The 14823-nt window shown below is 31.5% G+C and overlaps 1 protein-coding gene across 4 annotated transcripts in view; it reads right to left on the bottom strand.

Moving 5' to 3' along the window:
- LOC128880230 (protein Wnt-5b-like) overlaps positions 1–14823 on the bottom strand; it is a 140229-nt gene that overhangs the window by 74418 nt on the left and 50988 nt on the right. For 2 of the 4 annotated variants that reach the window (XM_054130078.1, XM_054130079.1), the window contains exon 4: positions 11594–11913. In XM_054130078.1, the coding sequence (XP_053986053.1) occupies positions 11594–11617 (24 nt within the window). In that variant the 5' untranslated portion in view covers positions 11618–11913. Of the gene's footprint in view, positions 1–11375; positions 11461–11593; positions 11914–14823 lie in introns of those variants that run through there. The other 2 variants (XM_054130080.1, XM_054130081.1) reach the window with 2 other exon arrangements.

Raw genomic sequence — 14823 nt, 5'->3', positions numbered from 1 at the left:
ATTTCGCTCACTATGCGGCGCGACGGTTACAACGGCCTGAATCTCCGAAATATTGCTATAATGTGTCCCTTTCATTGGAATTGGCATTGTTACCTTGGATCATTCACCCTACTCGCCTGATCTGTCTCGCTGCGATTATTTTCTTTTCCCCAAAATTGAAAATATTTACACTATATTACTTATACTACTTATATTACTTATACTTATAATATTCATTTCCTTATAACGTCTACTATTTTTCGTAAAATCAAACGAAACTTTGTTTAGTGTTTGTTTGTTTACATGTGCTTGGACGAATAGTGTAATCTACTGATTATGCGAAAATCAATAATATAAAATTCAAAATCTGTATATTTATGATTTTTCTACAACTCATACTATTTTTGTCCACTAAAGGAAATGATAAACTACTTAATTTGAAGAAATTAATGATATATAATTGACCATCTTTATGCTTGTAATTTCCTGTCGACTTTAGCTTTACTATTTTATCTTCGAATAAAATAGTGTTGAAACCCTCCTAACAACTTACAAGGCACTGATAAGATCAAAAATTGACTACGGTGCCATTATATACAACTCAGCTAAACCTCACGTGCTAAAGACAATAGAACCAATCCAAAACTCACCATTAAGAATCATCACTGGAAGTTACCGAACAAGTCCCATACCCAGCAATTTATTCGAAGCCAAGGAAACATCGCTCGAACAACGACGAAAGGTACTCAGTCTAAAATACGCAACGAAAATTGCCTCTACTCCAAATAATCCAACCTATCACAACGTATTTTCCAACAAATATTTAAACCAATATACAAAAAGGCCCAAACTACCAACTCCATTCCACACCAGGATTACTAAGTACTTCAACTCATACGATACTGAAGAAACACCAATTATGGAACGCAAACATGGAAATATAGCTCCCTGGACCATAAAACACCCAGAAACCAATACAGAGTTGGCAGATATTCCAAAAAACCAAAAAAGTTCAATAGAACACAAATCTAAATTCCTAGAACTGGATTATAATTTCACGAACCACAATAAAATGTATACTGATGCATCAAAAACGGAGAATGGAGTAGGATATGCTGTCATCACTGAAAACACCGAAATAAAACAAACCCTACCTAAAACTACCACTATCTTTACCGCTGAAGTTTACGGAATACTGGAAGCTGTCAACCTTATATCTACACATCCCTTACAAAACCACGTTATATATTCCGACTCCATAAGTGTAATAAAAGCCTTAGTGAACGTAAACGAAAAAGAATAACTACGAAATCATCCAAAAAATCCAGGAAACGTGCATCAAACCTACAAACAAAAACAAAAACATAACAATTACTTGGGTACCTTCCCACCAAGACATCACTGGCAACGAAAAAGCAAACCTCATTGCAAGAGAAGCGACATCCATGACTCCAAATAATGAAATAGAAATCCCTTACCAAGACTCGATTACAAGAATACAACACTCATCGAAAGAAGAATGGAATAAAATATGGAACAACAAAAGAACAAAAACTCACAATATAACGCACGATTTTTACCAAACAGTATCCCAACACTCCATGACCAGGAGAGAAAAAATAATAATGACTAGATTGATTACTGGACATTCAAAAATCACACCTGAATACCATATTAAAGAAAACGGACCCTCCCCACTGCGACTCCTGCAATAAGGAAATCACAACTGACCTACTATACGAATGCAGCAAATTCGATCAACAAAGAAGAAAGTATAATCTCAATCCGGAAATAGCTCTAACATCCCAGGAACATATGCAAAATACCATCAACTACCTCAAGGACACCAAACTCTACAGTAGTATATAGCACCACCAGAAACCCAATCAAATTCGTCGCTAATTACCATGCAGTAGATGCGACGTAAAATAAATCCATATAAAAAAAAATAGTATAATTTCAATTTCAAAAGAGAATTCAGGAATTCGATTATCGTATAATAGGAATGCACGTGAAGAAAATGAATGATTGCCGATAGTGTGAATCAACCTTAATGCGTGCGTCGCTGTCAGAATCAAAGCACCGGTAAACATAAAAATCGCTGGTGGACTACTTTCTAAGGGCAGTCGCGGCTGCTTTCGCAGTCTATCAATTGAAAGAATCTGAAAGAACTGCAAATAAAAGATTTTTAGACCTCACTCCAACAGACCACACTACGCCATTCTATTTCATTCTGTGACAAAAATTCAAAAACAGTTTCTCCTTGTTTCAGTGGTAAAAACACAAATTTCTAACAATTTTTAGTATAATAAATAAGTAGGAATGCAATGTTTTAGTATCTAAAGAATCTACACCCTCGATAACGTGCTTAAGAAGAAAACAGCTAGTTTGTTTTGTGAAAAGTTGTTTATGAGATTATGCAAATTTTGAATTTGTTTTTTTATCAGTATTTGGATTTAGTGCTCAGTGAATAAAACGAATAAGACTTTTAATGTTTTATTGCTAAATTAAAATGTATGTTGGTATACGTAGCTTAAATTTACATCCTTGCAGGAAACTTCAAATAAATTTTTTTAAAAATTCTATTCTAAATTCTTCAGTTACTGTATTATTTTCATATATCATAATTTGTAACGTACATTTGTTACAATTTTTATATTTTTGTAATATATTCAGTTACGACGAATAACGCCCTAAAGACTGAGAAAATGACATTAATTTTTTAGAATCATCGCTTTAACAAAATTACTTTGTCAAAACTACTTTTCGATAGAAGATATTTTTGTGAGGTATTATTAATTCTACAAATTTAACGTCTTAAACAAAACACCCTGTACATCAATATAATTTAGCAGGACAGCTTTATGGTCCTGGGATAACAAATTTATGGTAAAAATTTTTAAACAATCAAATATTTCATTTTTTAACGTCTATAAAACATTTCAAATTTATAAACGTGTTTTTCTCGAAACACGATTTTTCAAAACGGCACGCAGCATAACTTCAACAATTATCATTCCTTAGACTCCAATTTTTTACAATATCCTTGAAATAACATTCTAGAAAGAAATACGTAAGGGATTTATGATATATTAACTTAAACAATATTTATTAACAAATGATTACCTCTGTTTTTGTCGAAAATTTAATGTTTTCGTTCAAATACCAATCACACAAATTTCAATATTTTTAAAATCCCCTACGTATTTCTCCAGCAATGAACATGTAGACTAAGTGATTTTTTATTCTTTTTTTTTCTGGATACAAATTTGTACCAGTTACGCCGCGTGCCGCAGAGTCCTTCAAATCCAATAAATCATCGCGAGAATGGCTTGGATTTCGCCATTTTCTAGTATTTGTCGATTATAATTTTTTGTTTAATACTTCAGTAAATATATTTATATGCTTAATCACTGCCTCGAATTTCATTAGTCTATTACCGTTTCTCCCACACAACAAAAATTGCCAAAAAAGCACTTTTTTTTAGGCTGTCACAGTGGTGTTACACCTTAAGGGGTTAGTCGCAGTCAGGAAGAGGAAAAACGACATTTCTTTGTGTTTTTTTTTGTAGTTATTAAATAATAATTTGCATAAGTAACAATTAAGTATACTATAAAGCATGTTTTAAAGAACTAAAAAAACATTTTTTGTTTTAAGAAACGTTTAATTTATATTGTCATAACAGCCGATGACGTAGACGATGATTTAAAAACATAGGTTTGCGGTGAGCAAGATTTCTCTACACTGGTTTACCTGAAAACAAAAACAAAGGTAGATTTCGAAAATAGGTTAGTCTATCGGGTCCCTGAACGAAGGATTTGGGAAGAAATTAATTTAAAACAAGACGGCGTACATTTGAAGTTGATTTTCAATTTTGTTACTAAAATTAAGCGATTCAATACAAGATAAAAAGAAAAGTATACAAGAAAATAAAAAATCCTTCGATCAGCGACCCGTTAGTCTAATATAGTTTCTAAATCTACCTTTAGTTTTGTTTTCAGGTGCACCAGTTTCAAGAAATCTTGCTCACTGCAAACCAAGTGGCCACCCACGCCATAGCCTGTTATGACGAAATGAATTAACCTTTTTTTAAAACAAAAATTCTTTTATAGTTCTTTAAGACACACTTTGTAATATATTTACATTTCGTTAATAAAAATTATTATTTAATACCTTAAAAAAACATACACACAAGAAACTGTCCGTTTCCATTTTCCTGACTGCGACTAACCCCTTAAGACTAATTCTGTTTAATGTTTACGGTTCTTTTCTTTTTTCATTTTTTTTTTAAGTACATATCACAGTCGATTAGTTAACGAATTAACAAGATTTGTGGAACACTATGAAAGATTTACGGAAGATCTATGGAAGGTCTATGAAAGTCTGTCGAATATTTCAAGGAAAATAGAATCGTACTACAACGAAAACCAACACGTTTACTTCCTATAAATATAATTAAGTAAACAATGCTTTACTCGGTAAGAAGTGTAACATACAATAATTTTAATAAAAATTATTATTTAATACCTTAAAAAACACACACACAAGAAATTGTCCGTTTCCATTTTCTTGTCTGCGACTAACCCCTTAATAATAAAATTCATTTTCCACATTCCTATCTAGCCCCTAACTCGCAGAATAATCGAGAACAAATTATAGGATCGATAGACTGCAGTTTGCAGAACATCAAGATTACGGAATTTATTGGGAAAACTGCTTCTTAAAGTAGCTCGAATAAACGCGCGAGGCAATTTCGAATCTGGTATAATTAACTTGTTAACCGTGTTATTGCCCATAGCCTAACATTTAGATCTGTGTACGAACGCAACGAAACAAGATAGAGGAGTCGCATTTTTACGAGTGTATGAACTAGTTTTGATAACGGCGACCACTTAGAATGAAACTGGACATTGTACTTGGAATAAATTGTCTCGCACCAAGGCGCACTGAAACGTGATCTGTTACGTCAATGTATGTATGTGTTTGGATACTCTCTTCTCAGATGAGATTCAAAAGTATGAAGTTATATTTAATTACAGTGGGTGTAGAAAGTATTCGTACACCGATCAATTTCCAAAAAAACTACGTGAAATTGTAATTTATTAACTTATTTTTTATTATCAATGATATTCTACATACTCTTGGAAATCTCTAAAATAGACGCGGTACAAAAAAATTAGTAATTTATATAAAGTAACGAAATTTAAATTAACTAAATGTTGACGTTATTCGGGATGGGATTTTCTTCCATTTCCCTATTTACTGGAAATTTCATGCTTTATAATTTGTACGAAGCAATAAACTGATATGTTTATGTTACAAACTCAACTGTAAACAGTTCGTCAATAAGAACAGTACGAATACTTGCTTCTATATTTCTACCGATTTTTCGTATTTTCTTGTTAATTTCGCAAACTATATAAACTAATAATTGTTGTTTGGACTATATCTATTCTAGATTTCCGAGAATATGTAGAAAATCATTGATTATAAAAAGAGAAGTTGATAAACTACAATTTCACACAAAACTTTTTGAAAAATTGATCGGTGTACGAATACATTCTACACCCACTGCATGTAATCGTTTCAGGTACAGAATGGTTGCTTATCAAGTTAAGGGTGCGCAGGAGACCGAGCAAAACTCCGAGTTGATTTCAGTGACGGTTGCGGAAAAAGTCGGAAATTCCGAGACAAGGATAGATAGATCCTTGTCTCTCAAATGATGCTGTGACAGAGAGGGAGATACAACAAACGGAGGAGAGACAAAGACAGAATGATGTCAAATATTTGTAATTTTCCAAACAGTTATTTACATTTTATGAAGCGAGGAAGCGACCTTTCCGGCTGATTCTTTTTTTTAAACTGTTCCTTGTAAAATTCCGCTGTGGGCGATACTGCCAGATTTTTGGAAAAAGGCCCAGAACAAATTTCATCTTTAAACGTATTTTTAGCGCGTTTCAAAAGCGAATTGAAAAATCTGCAGCTATTGCCCACAGCAGAATTTCACAAGGAACAGTTTAAAAAAAAATCAGCCGGAAAAGTCGCTTTCTCGACTCATAAAATGTAAATGAATGTTTAGAAAATTACAAATGTTTGACACCATTTGTTGTATCTTCCTCTCTGTCACAGCATCATTGTAGAGACAAGGATCTACCTATCCTTGCCTACCTAGAACGCCAGTGGTTTATTTGGCCCGAAAAGCCGGCAAAAAGTCGATTTCTAAATTTTCTCTAAGCTGTCAAATTATTACTGTCCAATATCGTTAACCCTTTGCACTCGAGGTCTTTTTTTCTGGTATCTGTCAGCAACTTGAGATGCTTTCTTAGCATTCTATTGCCACGAATGCTAAGATTATATTGACTTCGAAAATGAGATCTCTAATTTGAGATTTGAGAATCAGGTCAGCTTTGCCTCAACGACAATCATTTCATTGGCACTTCGAGTTCCAAAGAAAATAAACCTAAAGGAAACCTAGTGGTGACTAAGAGTCACCTCTCGAGTGCAAAGGGTTAAAATTTAAATAAAAATTAATCCCGTGAAAATTGAGCACCTAAAGATTGAATACTCTAAAAATTAGGCCACCAAAAATTGGATACCCTGAAAATTGAACACCTAGAAATCAAATACCCCAAAAATTAAGACTCTAAAAATTGAATAATCTAAAAATTGAATAATCTAAAAATTGAACTTCTAAATATTGAATATCCAAAAATTAACTTTCTAAAAATTGAATGCCCTAAAAATGTCACACTCAAAGATTGAATACTGTGAAAATTAAGGCTCCAAAAATTGAATAATCTACAAATTGAACCTTTAAATATTGAATATCCAAAAATTAACCCTCTAAGAATTGAATGCTTTAAAAATTTAACCACCAAAGATTAAATACTCTAAAAATTAAGGCTCTAAACATTGAATAATGTTAAAATTGAACCTCTAAATATTGAGAGTTGAGAATCAGGTACTTTTGCCTCAACGACAATCATTTTATTGGCAATTCGAGTTCCAAAGAAATTAAACCTAAAGAAAACCCAGTGGTGACTCAGAGTCACCTCTCGAGTGCAAAGGATTAAATATATGAGGAACAATGTTTCATTGTTCGTTTTTCCATTTGTATGCTCAAAATGCAGGATATTTATCGAAAATTGAGAGATTTTATGGTGTACGTTACTGTTTCAATGGCCCTATGAAACATGTTACATTTATTGGCAATTTTTGCATACTACAAATAATAAATTAATCGTTCGTGGTTCTCCGAGCACAAGCTTTGTTAATTTTGACTGTTAATTTTCTTTCTGTTAAATCCAGACCTGTGTAGACCTATGTACTTTACTCAAAAAGAGTTAAAATGAATGAATTCAATTTTCCAAAAGATTAATAAAATTAAATCATAATTCCAACCTAGCCAAATATTACAATGGACATTTTAATGAATTCTTTTAGCTTTAGTAACAATATTCAAATGATTCTAATAACGTCATATTTTTGATATCTTTCTGTTGTTTGTTACATACAGGTATCCTCAATTTGGCAATCAATTATGGAGAAGTATATTAGAAAAAGTAAGAAACGAAATAGAGTAGAATTACTGTAGATTATTCGTTTGTCACCCTGCTAAGAGTATTCATACACACAACTATCTCATAAAGTATTCGTATTTTTGTTATAAAAGTATGTACGACACACCTATTTACAGCATCCCCGGTTAACAATTTGAAGATACTATTTAATAAAAAGTTAAGTTTCTATATCACTTTATGAATCACTTTCTTCATCATCACTTTTCTACTATAAGTGCGTGCTTTTGTTCTACTTTTCATCTTATGTGTGCTAAAGTATTTCATTCGACTGTTTTAACTTGCGGAATGCTTTATTTATATTTAACTAATAAAAAAGATTGGTTTTAAACCTATTTCTTTTGGTGGTACAATATAGTTACTATAATGTTAACACCATAGTAATGCGACTTTCACTGATATCATGTGATATAATGGTAAAAGACATGAAAGAGCTGGTTGTCCTAAATAAATGTCCTCATTTTTTAGTATATTAATTATTCACCCATTTTCATATTTGTGCTATCAATATGTATATTACAATTTATTTAACATTCAATTCACCCGTATCACCTACTGCCCACACATTTTTTCTTTCATATTATACACTCTCTTCTTTCCAATTTCCATATTTTTCCAAATATTACGAATTTACCCATGCTCTCATTTAAAGTATCGAGTGATATACATACATCTTACGTTACAATTTGTTTAACATATACTTTACTTTTTTCCACTCTCCACACATCGTAAGTTCTTCACCACACCTTTTTCTTTCATCCTATATTTTCTCTTAACTTACAATTTCCATATTTCGTGTATAAGTTTTAGAAAAATATTTGGTATTGCTAAGAAAGACCGAAACAAGAGGTCGAAAACGTTCTAATTACACTAGTTTACAAAATGTACATTCAATGCCACAATTTTTTTCTTATGTATTTTGGCCTGCTAAACTTGAAAATCGCATTGAAAAATTTTTCTATGGATAGGTTTTTTTAATATGAATTTATGAATTTTTTTCGATTTTTTTCTGACATACCTTCACATTTTAGGCCATATATCGAGTTAGAAACGTCCGATTGGGTCGCGCAAGATGCCATATTAAAGGTAATCGAATTCTCAACAATTGCTTTTCACATTATTTTCCAATCGGTTCAATAGTTTAAGTGTTACGAGTTAATATATATAAGAAACTTATATCCCAATTTTACTCTGTTTTTGTATTTTTCTCCGAATTAGTTAATTACTAATTAACTAAGTCCAAAATTATTTCTAATTATCTATATAATATTGAAATTCAATAATAAAAATGAACGAAATAAATTAAATAAACGATTTCTACATAAATAGGACTAAAATACAAAAAGTAAAAAAGAGTAAAATTGGAACTTTTGTACCTTTTCTCAATTGTTCATAACTCCGGTATTTATCCATAGATTTTCTTTAACAAAAGCTTGTTTTCTTCGTAAGAGTGCGATCTACACGTAAACAATAAGAAACTGCACATAATTTGACAGTTTCTATTTTTCCATGCCGATGGAAGAAATTTTCTTGTTCTATTTTAGCCGAAAAAATCAAATATATATAAGAAACTTTGATTTTTTCGGCTAAAATAGAACAAGAAAATTTCTTCCATCGGCATGGAAAAATAGAAACTGTCAAATTATGTGCAGTTTCTTATTGTTTACGTGTAGATCGCACTCTTACGAAGAAAACAAGCTTTTGTTAAAGAAAATCTATGGATAAATACCGGAGTTATGAACAATTGAGAAAAGGTACAAAAGTTCCAATTTTACTCTTTTTTACTTTTTGTATTTTAGTCCTATTTATGTAGAAATCGTTTATTTAATTTATTTCGTTCATTTTTATTATTGAATTTCAATATTATATAGATAATTAGAAATAATTTTGGACTTAGTTAATTAGTAATTAACTAATTCGGAGAAAAATACAAAAACAGAGTAAAATTGGGATATAAGTTTCTTATATATATTAACTCGTAACACTTAAACTATTGAACCGATTGGAAAATAATGTGAAAAGCAATTGTTGAGAATTCGATTACCTTTAATATGGCATCTTGCGTGACCCAATCGGACGTTTCTAACTCGATATATGGCCTAAAATGTGATGGTAGTCAGAAAAAAATCGAAAGAATAGATAAAGTAGAAAAAAAATAGCTATTTATGTAAGTTGCGAAATTAACAAGAAAAAAAACAATTAATCGATAGAAATATTGAAGCAATAAGTATTCGCACAACTGTTTAATATTTAAAACTTCATTAAAAAAAAGAAATTTACATTAATTTACAAGTATATGATACTTCCTTCGTGGGATTTCCTTTTGATTTTATAATTATTGCAACTCTTTCTAAGCGTTAAATTAACTAAATTATTAGTTATACGAAGTGGTATCTTTTTCCATTCTTCTATTAGAGCCATTTTTAAAAGTACTTTACTGGAAATTTGAGGCTTTCTAATTCGTACGGAGCAATAAACTAATATGTTTACGTTAGAAACTCTACTGTAAATGGTTCGTCATAAGAATCGTACAAATACTTACTGCTTCTGTACTTTTACCCACTTTTCGCATTTTTTTTTTGTAATTTCACAAATTATATTAACTAGTAAATGTTGTTTGGACTATATCTATCTTAGAGATTTCCGAGAATATGTAAAATATCATTGATTATAAAAAAAAAGAAGTTAAGAAACTACAATTTCACACAAAAGTTTTTTGGGAAATTGATCGGTGTACGAATACTTTCTACACCCACTGTACGCAAATGTACATAAATCTGGTTTGTTTATCTCAGAACTTTTTAGAAGAATTTATTACTCTGTCATTATGTTATTTAACACGTTGGTCGCAACGTCTCTCAAGAATAAAAGTAAGTCTGTATAGGATTCCCGATTCTTCTTGGCGACGTTAAAAAATTAAGTACTAGGACAAATGTTAAATTATTTAATCTTCAATAATCTCAAAATGAAATTTGACTCTGTAGAAATTGTCACGAGCTTTGGCAGCCAACGTGGTATTATTATTATCACTATCATCATATTATTAGGTTGTCCCAAAAGTTTCTTTCGTTTTATTAATAATTAATATATACACAATATTTTATGTTTTATGTTACATTACTGAATTGTGTACGATTCATTTCGCTTCATTACTGTTAGAGCATCAATGTCTAAGAAATTAGATTGTCTATTTACACAGTGACTCCCAGAAATATTCGGACATCAGTGTATGGTTAGCTTTATGGCTTAATATCGTAGTTATTAAAAAAACAATCGTCTTCGTTACTTTTTCCAATAATAAATCATTTATTAACATTATTAAAGATATATACATTAATCCAAAAATTTATATAAATTACATACTAACAATAAACAAACGAAAAAATACCGCATTTTCGGGTCACAAAAATATTCGGACACTATGAGGAATAACATTTATTAATTAAAATTAAACATTATATGTTCCACATTAATATTTTGTTGCAAATCCCTTTTGTTTTATAATATGTCTCAATCGAAAATGTGATATTCTTTCGTTTGTTTATTGCTAATATGTAATTTATGTAAATTATTGGATTAATGTATACATGTACTTTAATAACATTAATAAATGACTTATTATTGGAAAAAGTAACGAAGACAATTACTTTTTTAATAACTACGATATTAAGTCATAAAGTTAACCATACACTAGTGTCCGAATATTTCTGGGAGTCACTGTATACATATAAACACTGCCACAGAAAATAATTGAATGCAACTCACGAAAAAAACTTTTGGGATAACCTAATACTTATTATGCGAAATAACCAAGCAAACCTTCCAATTAGTATATTGAAAGCCACTAATAAGAAAATTCACCGAAGGAGGTTGAACGTTGTTTGCGACAGAGAAGATTGACTCACGCGATCCCGTTGGCTCGAGCTTGTATATGTAAATGCGTTAATAACAGTGCTAACGTGTTAATAATAAAGACGAGGTAAAATTATGGATGGTTAATTATTATAGGCGGTTAAACCCATTAAACGATTACTTACCGAACCGGGTGTATTCGAAGTCATTAAGGTCGAGGTAGTTGTTGCCTTGACAAGATCAGCCACCGTTTCACTTTTTATCGACACAGCCACCGCCGCACTTGTTTTTAAATTAGCTGCGATAACAACGGCCGTTGTTGGTTAACCTTCATCGAGTTGTCCTTTGAGTTTCCAGTTTGATCGACGAACCGGTCATTTTTCACACGATGCGATTCCAGTCCCATTTTGAACCCCCGAACATTCGATTCCTCGTAACTCGACCGCAAAACTTTCCGTTCTCGATAAACAGAATTCTTTCTCCGCCAACAGTCGCGTTTCTTTGTCTAAACAAATTCCATCGAAGCAAGTGTTAAAAAGATATAAACAAAAGTACGCAGTCTGTCCCTAAAGTTTCCGAATGTTTTTCGAACCGTACCGATGGTATTAGTGACGCTATCGAAATAAATGAACTCGCGTTGTCTTCGTTGAAGTTTTATTAAGAAATTCTGTAAGCGGAATTGAGAGTGTCCATCGGTTGTTTTACTATACAGGTTGTTCCAAAAATGTTGTAACACCTTGAAAGAGATGGTTCGGGAGGTGATTTGAAACAACTTTTTCCTTAGTGAAAATGTTGTCCGAAGCTTCGTTGAGGAGATATTAAGCGAAAACCCCGACCAATCAGAGCGCGAGTATGCCGGTTGAGCGTAGGCTACGCACTAGGCGGCCGCGCTCATACGCTACCGCGAGCGCTCCATCGGCATACTCGCGCTCTGATTGGTCAGTGTTTTCCGTTAATATCTCTTCAACGAAACCTCTGACAATATTTTCGCTAAGGAAAAAGTTGTTTCAAATCACCTCCCGAACCATCTCTTTCAAGGTGTTACAACATTTTTGGAACACCCTGTAAATATAAACCCGACCGCTACCTTTCTGACGGTCGACGGAGAAATCACGATGGAGCCAATAGCAAATATAAAATTTTGTGTGCTAAAACGTTTATAGAAACGTTAACAATGTTATGTAATAAGTAGACTGCGAATCTTTATGCATTAATAGGAAATTTGAATGTGAAATAATCTACAAAATGCAAAGAATATGCAAGAATATAAATAAGATTGAAAGTAAAGTTTATGTTATAATATTTGCAGAATAAAATAAATTCCTATTTAGGTTCAATTTTTGTAGGCACGTTCGCGTAGATTTTATTTTGCATAAAGATCCGCAGTGTAGTGATAATAAATCGCGCTTTTTGGAAATCATTGTAACGTATGTTGAAATATGGTGTTTTAATTGAAATGAGAAATGAAGCTGAAAGTAAAGAAGTCGACACTTCAAAAGAAGATTTTCAATGGATTTTTCTAAAGCTATAAGATTCTAATAAAAATTGTAGTTCTATAGAAGAAATGCATTCTCAATAATATCAGGTCTACCGGAAAGTTCTGTCCGTTCCGGTTACAACAAGTTTTTAACAAGTACGCGCATATTCATGGAAAACAATATACACATTGCAATCATGCAGGCAAGATGACATAAATAATGATAAAAAGTATACTATTCAATCTTTATTCAAGGTATGAGGAATTTATTATTTTTTGTTATTTTAAAAACGGACAGAAGTTTTCGGTTGACCTAATATAAATGTAAATTTACCATTATTATTATTATTATGCATAACGAGTTTTAAAGTCTGGACATTTTTAGGACAGACCATGTAAATAAGATTCAAAGCAACTAAACGGAAAATGGGGTTAAACAATAATTATATATCTGCGCATTCGTTAGACAAATAATTACAGGTATTATGGTTCGGTCGTGGTCGTTATTCAGCCGAAACGTCACTGAAATTATGTGTTTTAACCGAGAGAAATAAATGGATGAATGTATATACTTTCCAAAGATAGATCGCGTTCACTAAAATTAAATCGAGATTATAACCTATTCAAATATTACAGCGAACACATACTGAAACCATTCTGACTTTGGTAATAATATTCGAATGATTTTGATGTATGGAAATTTTGTGTGAAGTTCATCACCAAGTTTTGTTACAAATAAAATTTAAAGCAACTAAACGAAAAACGAGGTTTAAAAAAGTTATAGATCTATACATTCGGAACAAACATAATTACAGGTGTTAGGGTTAAATCCAGATCTGTGTAGACCTATGTACTTTACTCAAAAGAATTAAATTTATGAATGAATTCAATTTTCCAAAAGATTAGTAAAATTAAATCATAATTCCAATCTAGCCAAATATTACAATGGACATTTTAATGAATTCTTTTAACTCTAGTAACAATATTCAAATGATTTTAATAACTTCATACTTTTGTGATACAATTATCAATGATATTCAATGAAAATGTTGCTAAGGATGCTGCAAGAAATACTGCTAAGAAAGTTTCCACCGTGGTTGCTTACAAGAAACCTACAACGAGCTTTCAAGTAATCATTTTCAAACTTTCGTATACAGTTCTAGTATGCAATATATGAATTATATACAATTGTTTCATTATAAAATTATTCGATTTAGTTGCGCGCAAAATATTTTTGCATTTAATTGAGAAAAGTGTCTTCCAGACTAGTCGTTTGTCCCATCACGGTAGAAATATAAGAATTACAAATAAACGTCAGTAAGATTAGTGTTAAAATTCATAACCGAAAACGTACATTTATTTCGTCTGACTTGTCGCAGATAAACAGGTACAGTGGGTATAGAATGTATTCGTACATCCATCAATTTCCCAAACAACTTTTGTGTGAAATTGTACTTTATTAACTACTTTTTTTATAATCAATGATATTCTACATATTCTCGCAAATCTCTAGAATATGGTTCAAACAGAAATTACTAGTTTACATAATTTCCGAAATTAACAAGAATATACGAAAAATTGGTAGAAATATAGAAGTAATAAGTATTCGCACGGTTCTTATGACGAACAATTTACGGTAGAATTTGTAACATAAGCACGTCAGTTTACTACTTCGTGGGAATTAGAAAACATTAAATTTCCAATAAAAAAGATTTAAAAAATGCTCTAATAAAGGAATGAAAGAAGATCCCACCCCGAATAACATCGACATTCATGATAGTTAATTTAATGCCTGGAAGAGTTGCAGTAATTATATAATCAAAAGGAAATCCCACGAAGTATTAATTATTTATAAATTAAGGAGGCTCTACAGTTACGCTGTAAGTCAATATACAGGGTGTCCCAAAAATGTTGCAACACCTTGAGAAAGGGGTGATT

This window comes from Hylaeus volcanicus, chromosome 7 (assembly GCF_026283585.1).
Source record: "Hylaeus volcanicus isolate JK05 chromosome 7, UHH_iyHylVolc1.0_haploid, whole genome shotgun sequence".
NCBI classification, from domain to species: Eukaryota; Metazoa; Arthropoda; class Insecta; order Hymenoptera; family Colletidae; genus Hylaeus; species Hylaeus volcanicus.
Note: the sequence above shows the minus strand (reverse complement) of the source record. Positions and strands in the feature narration are given on the sequence as shown.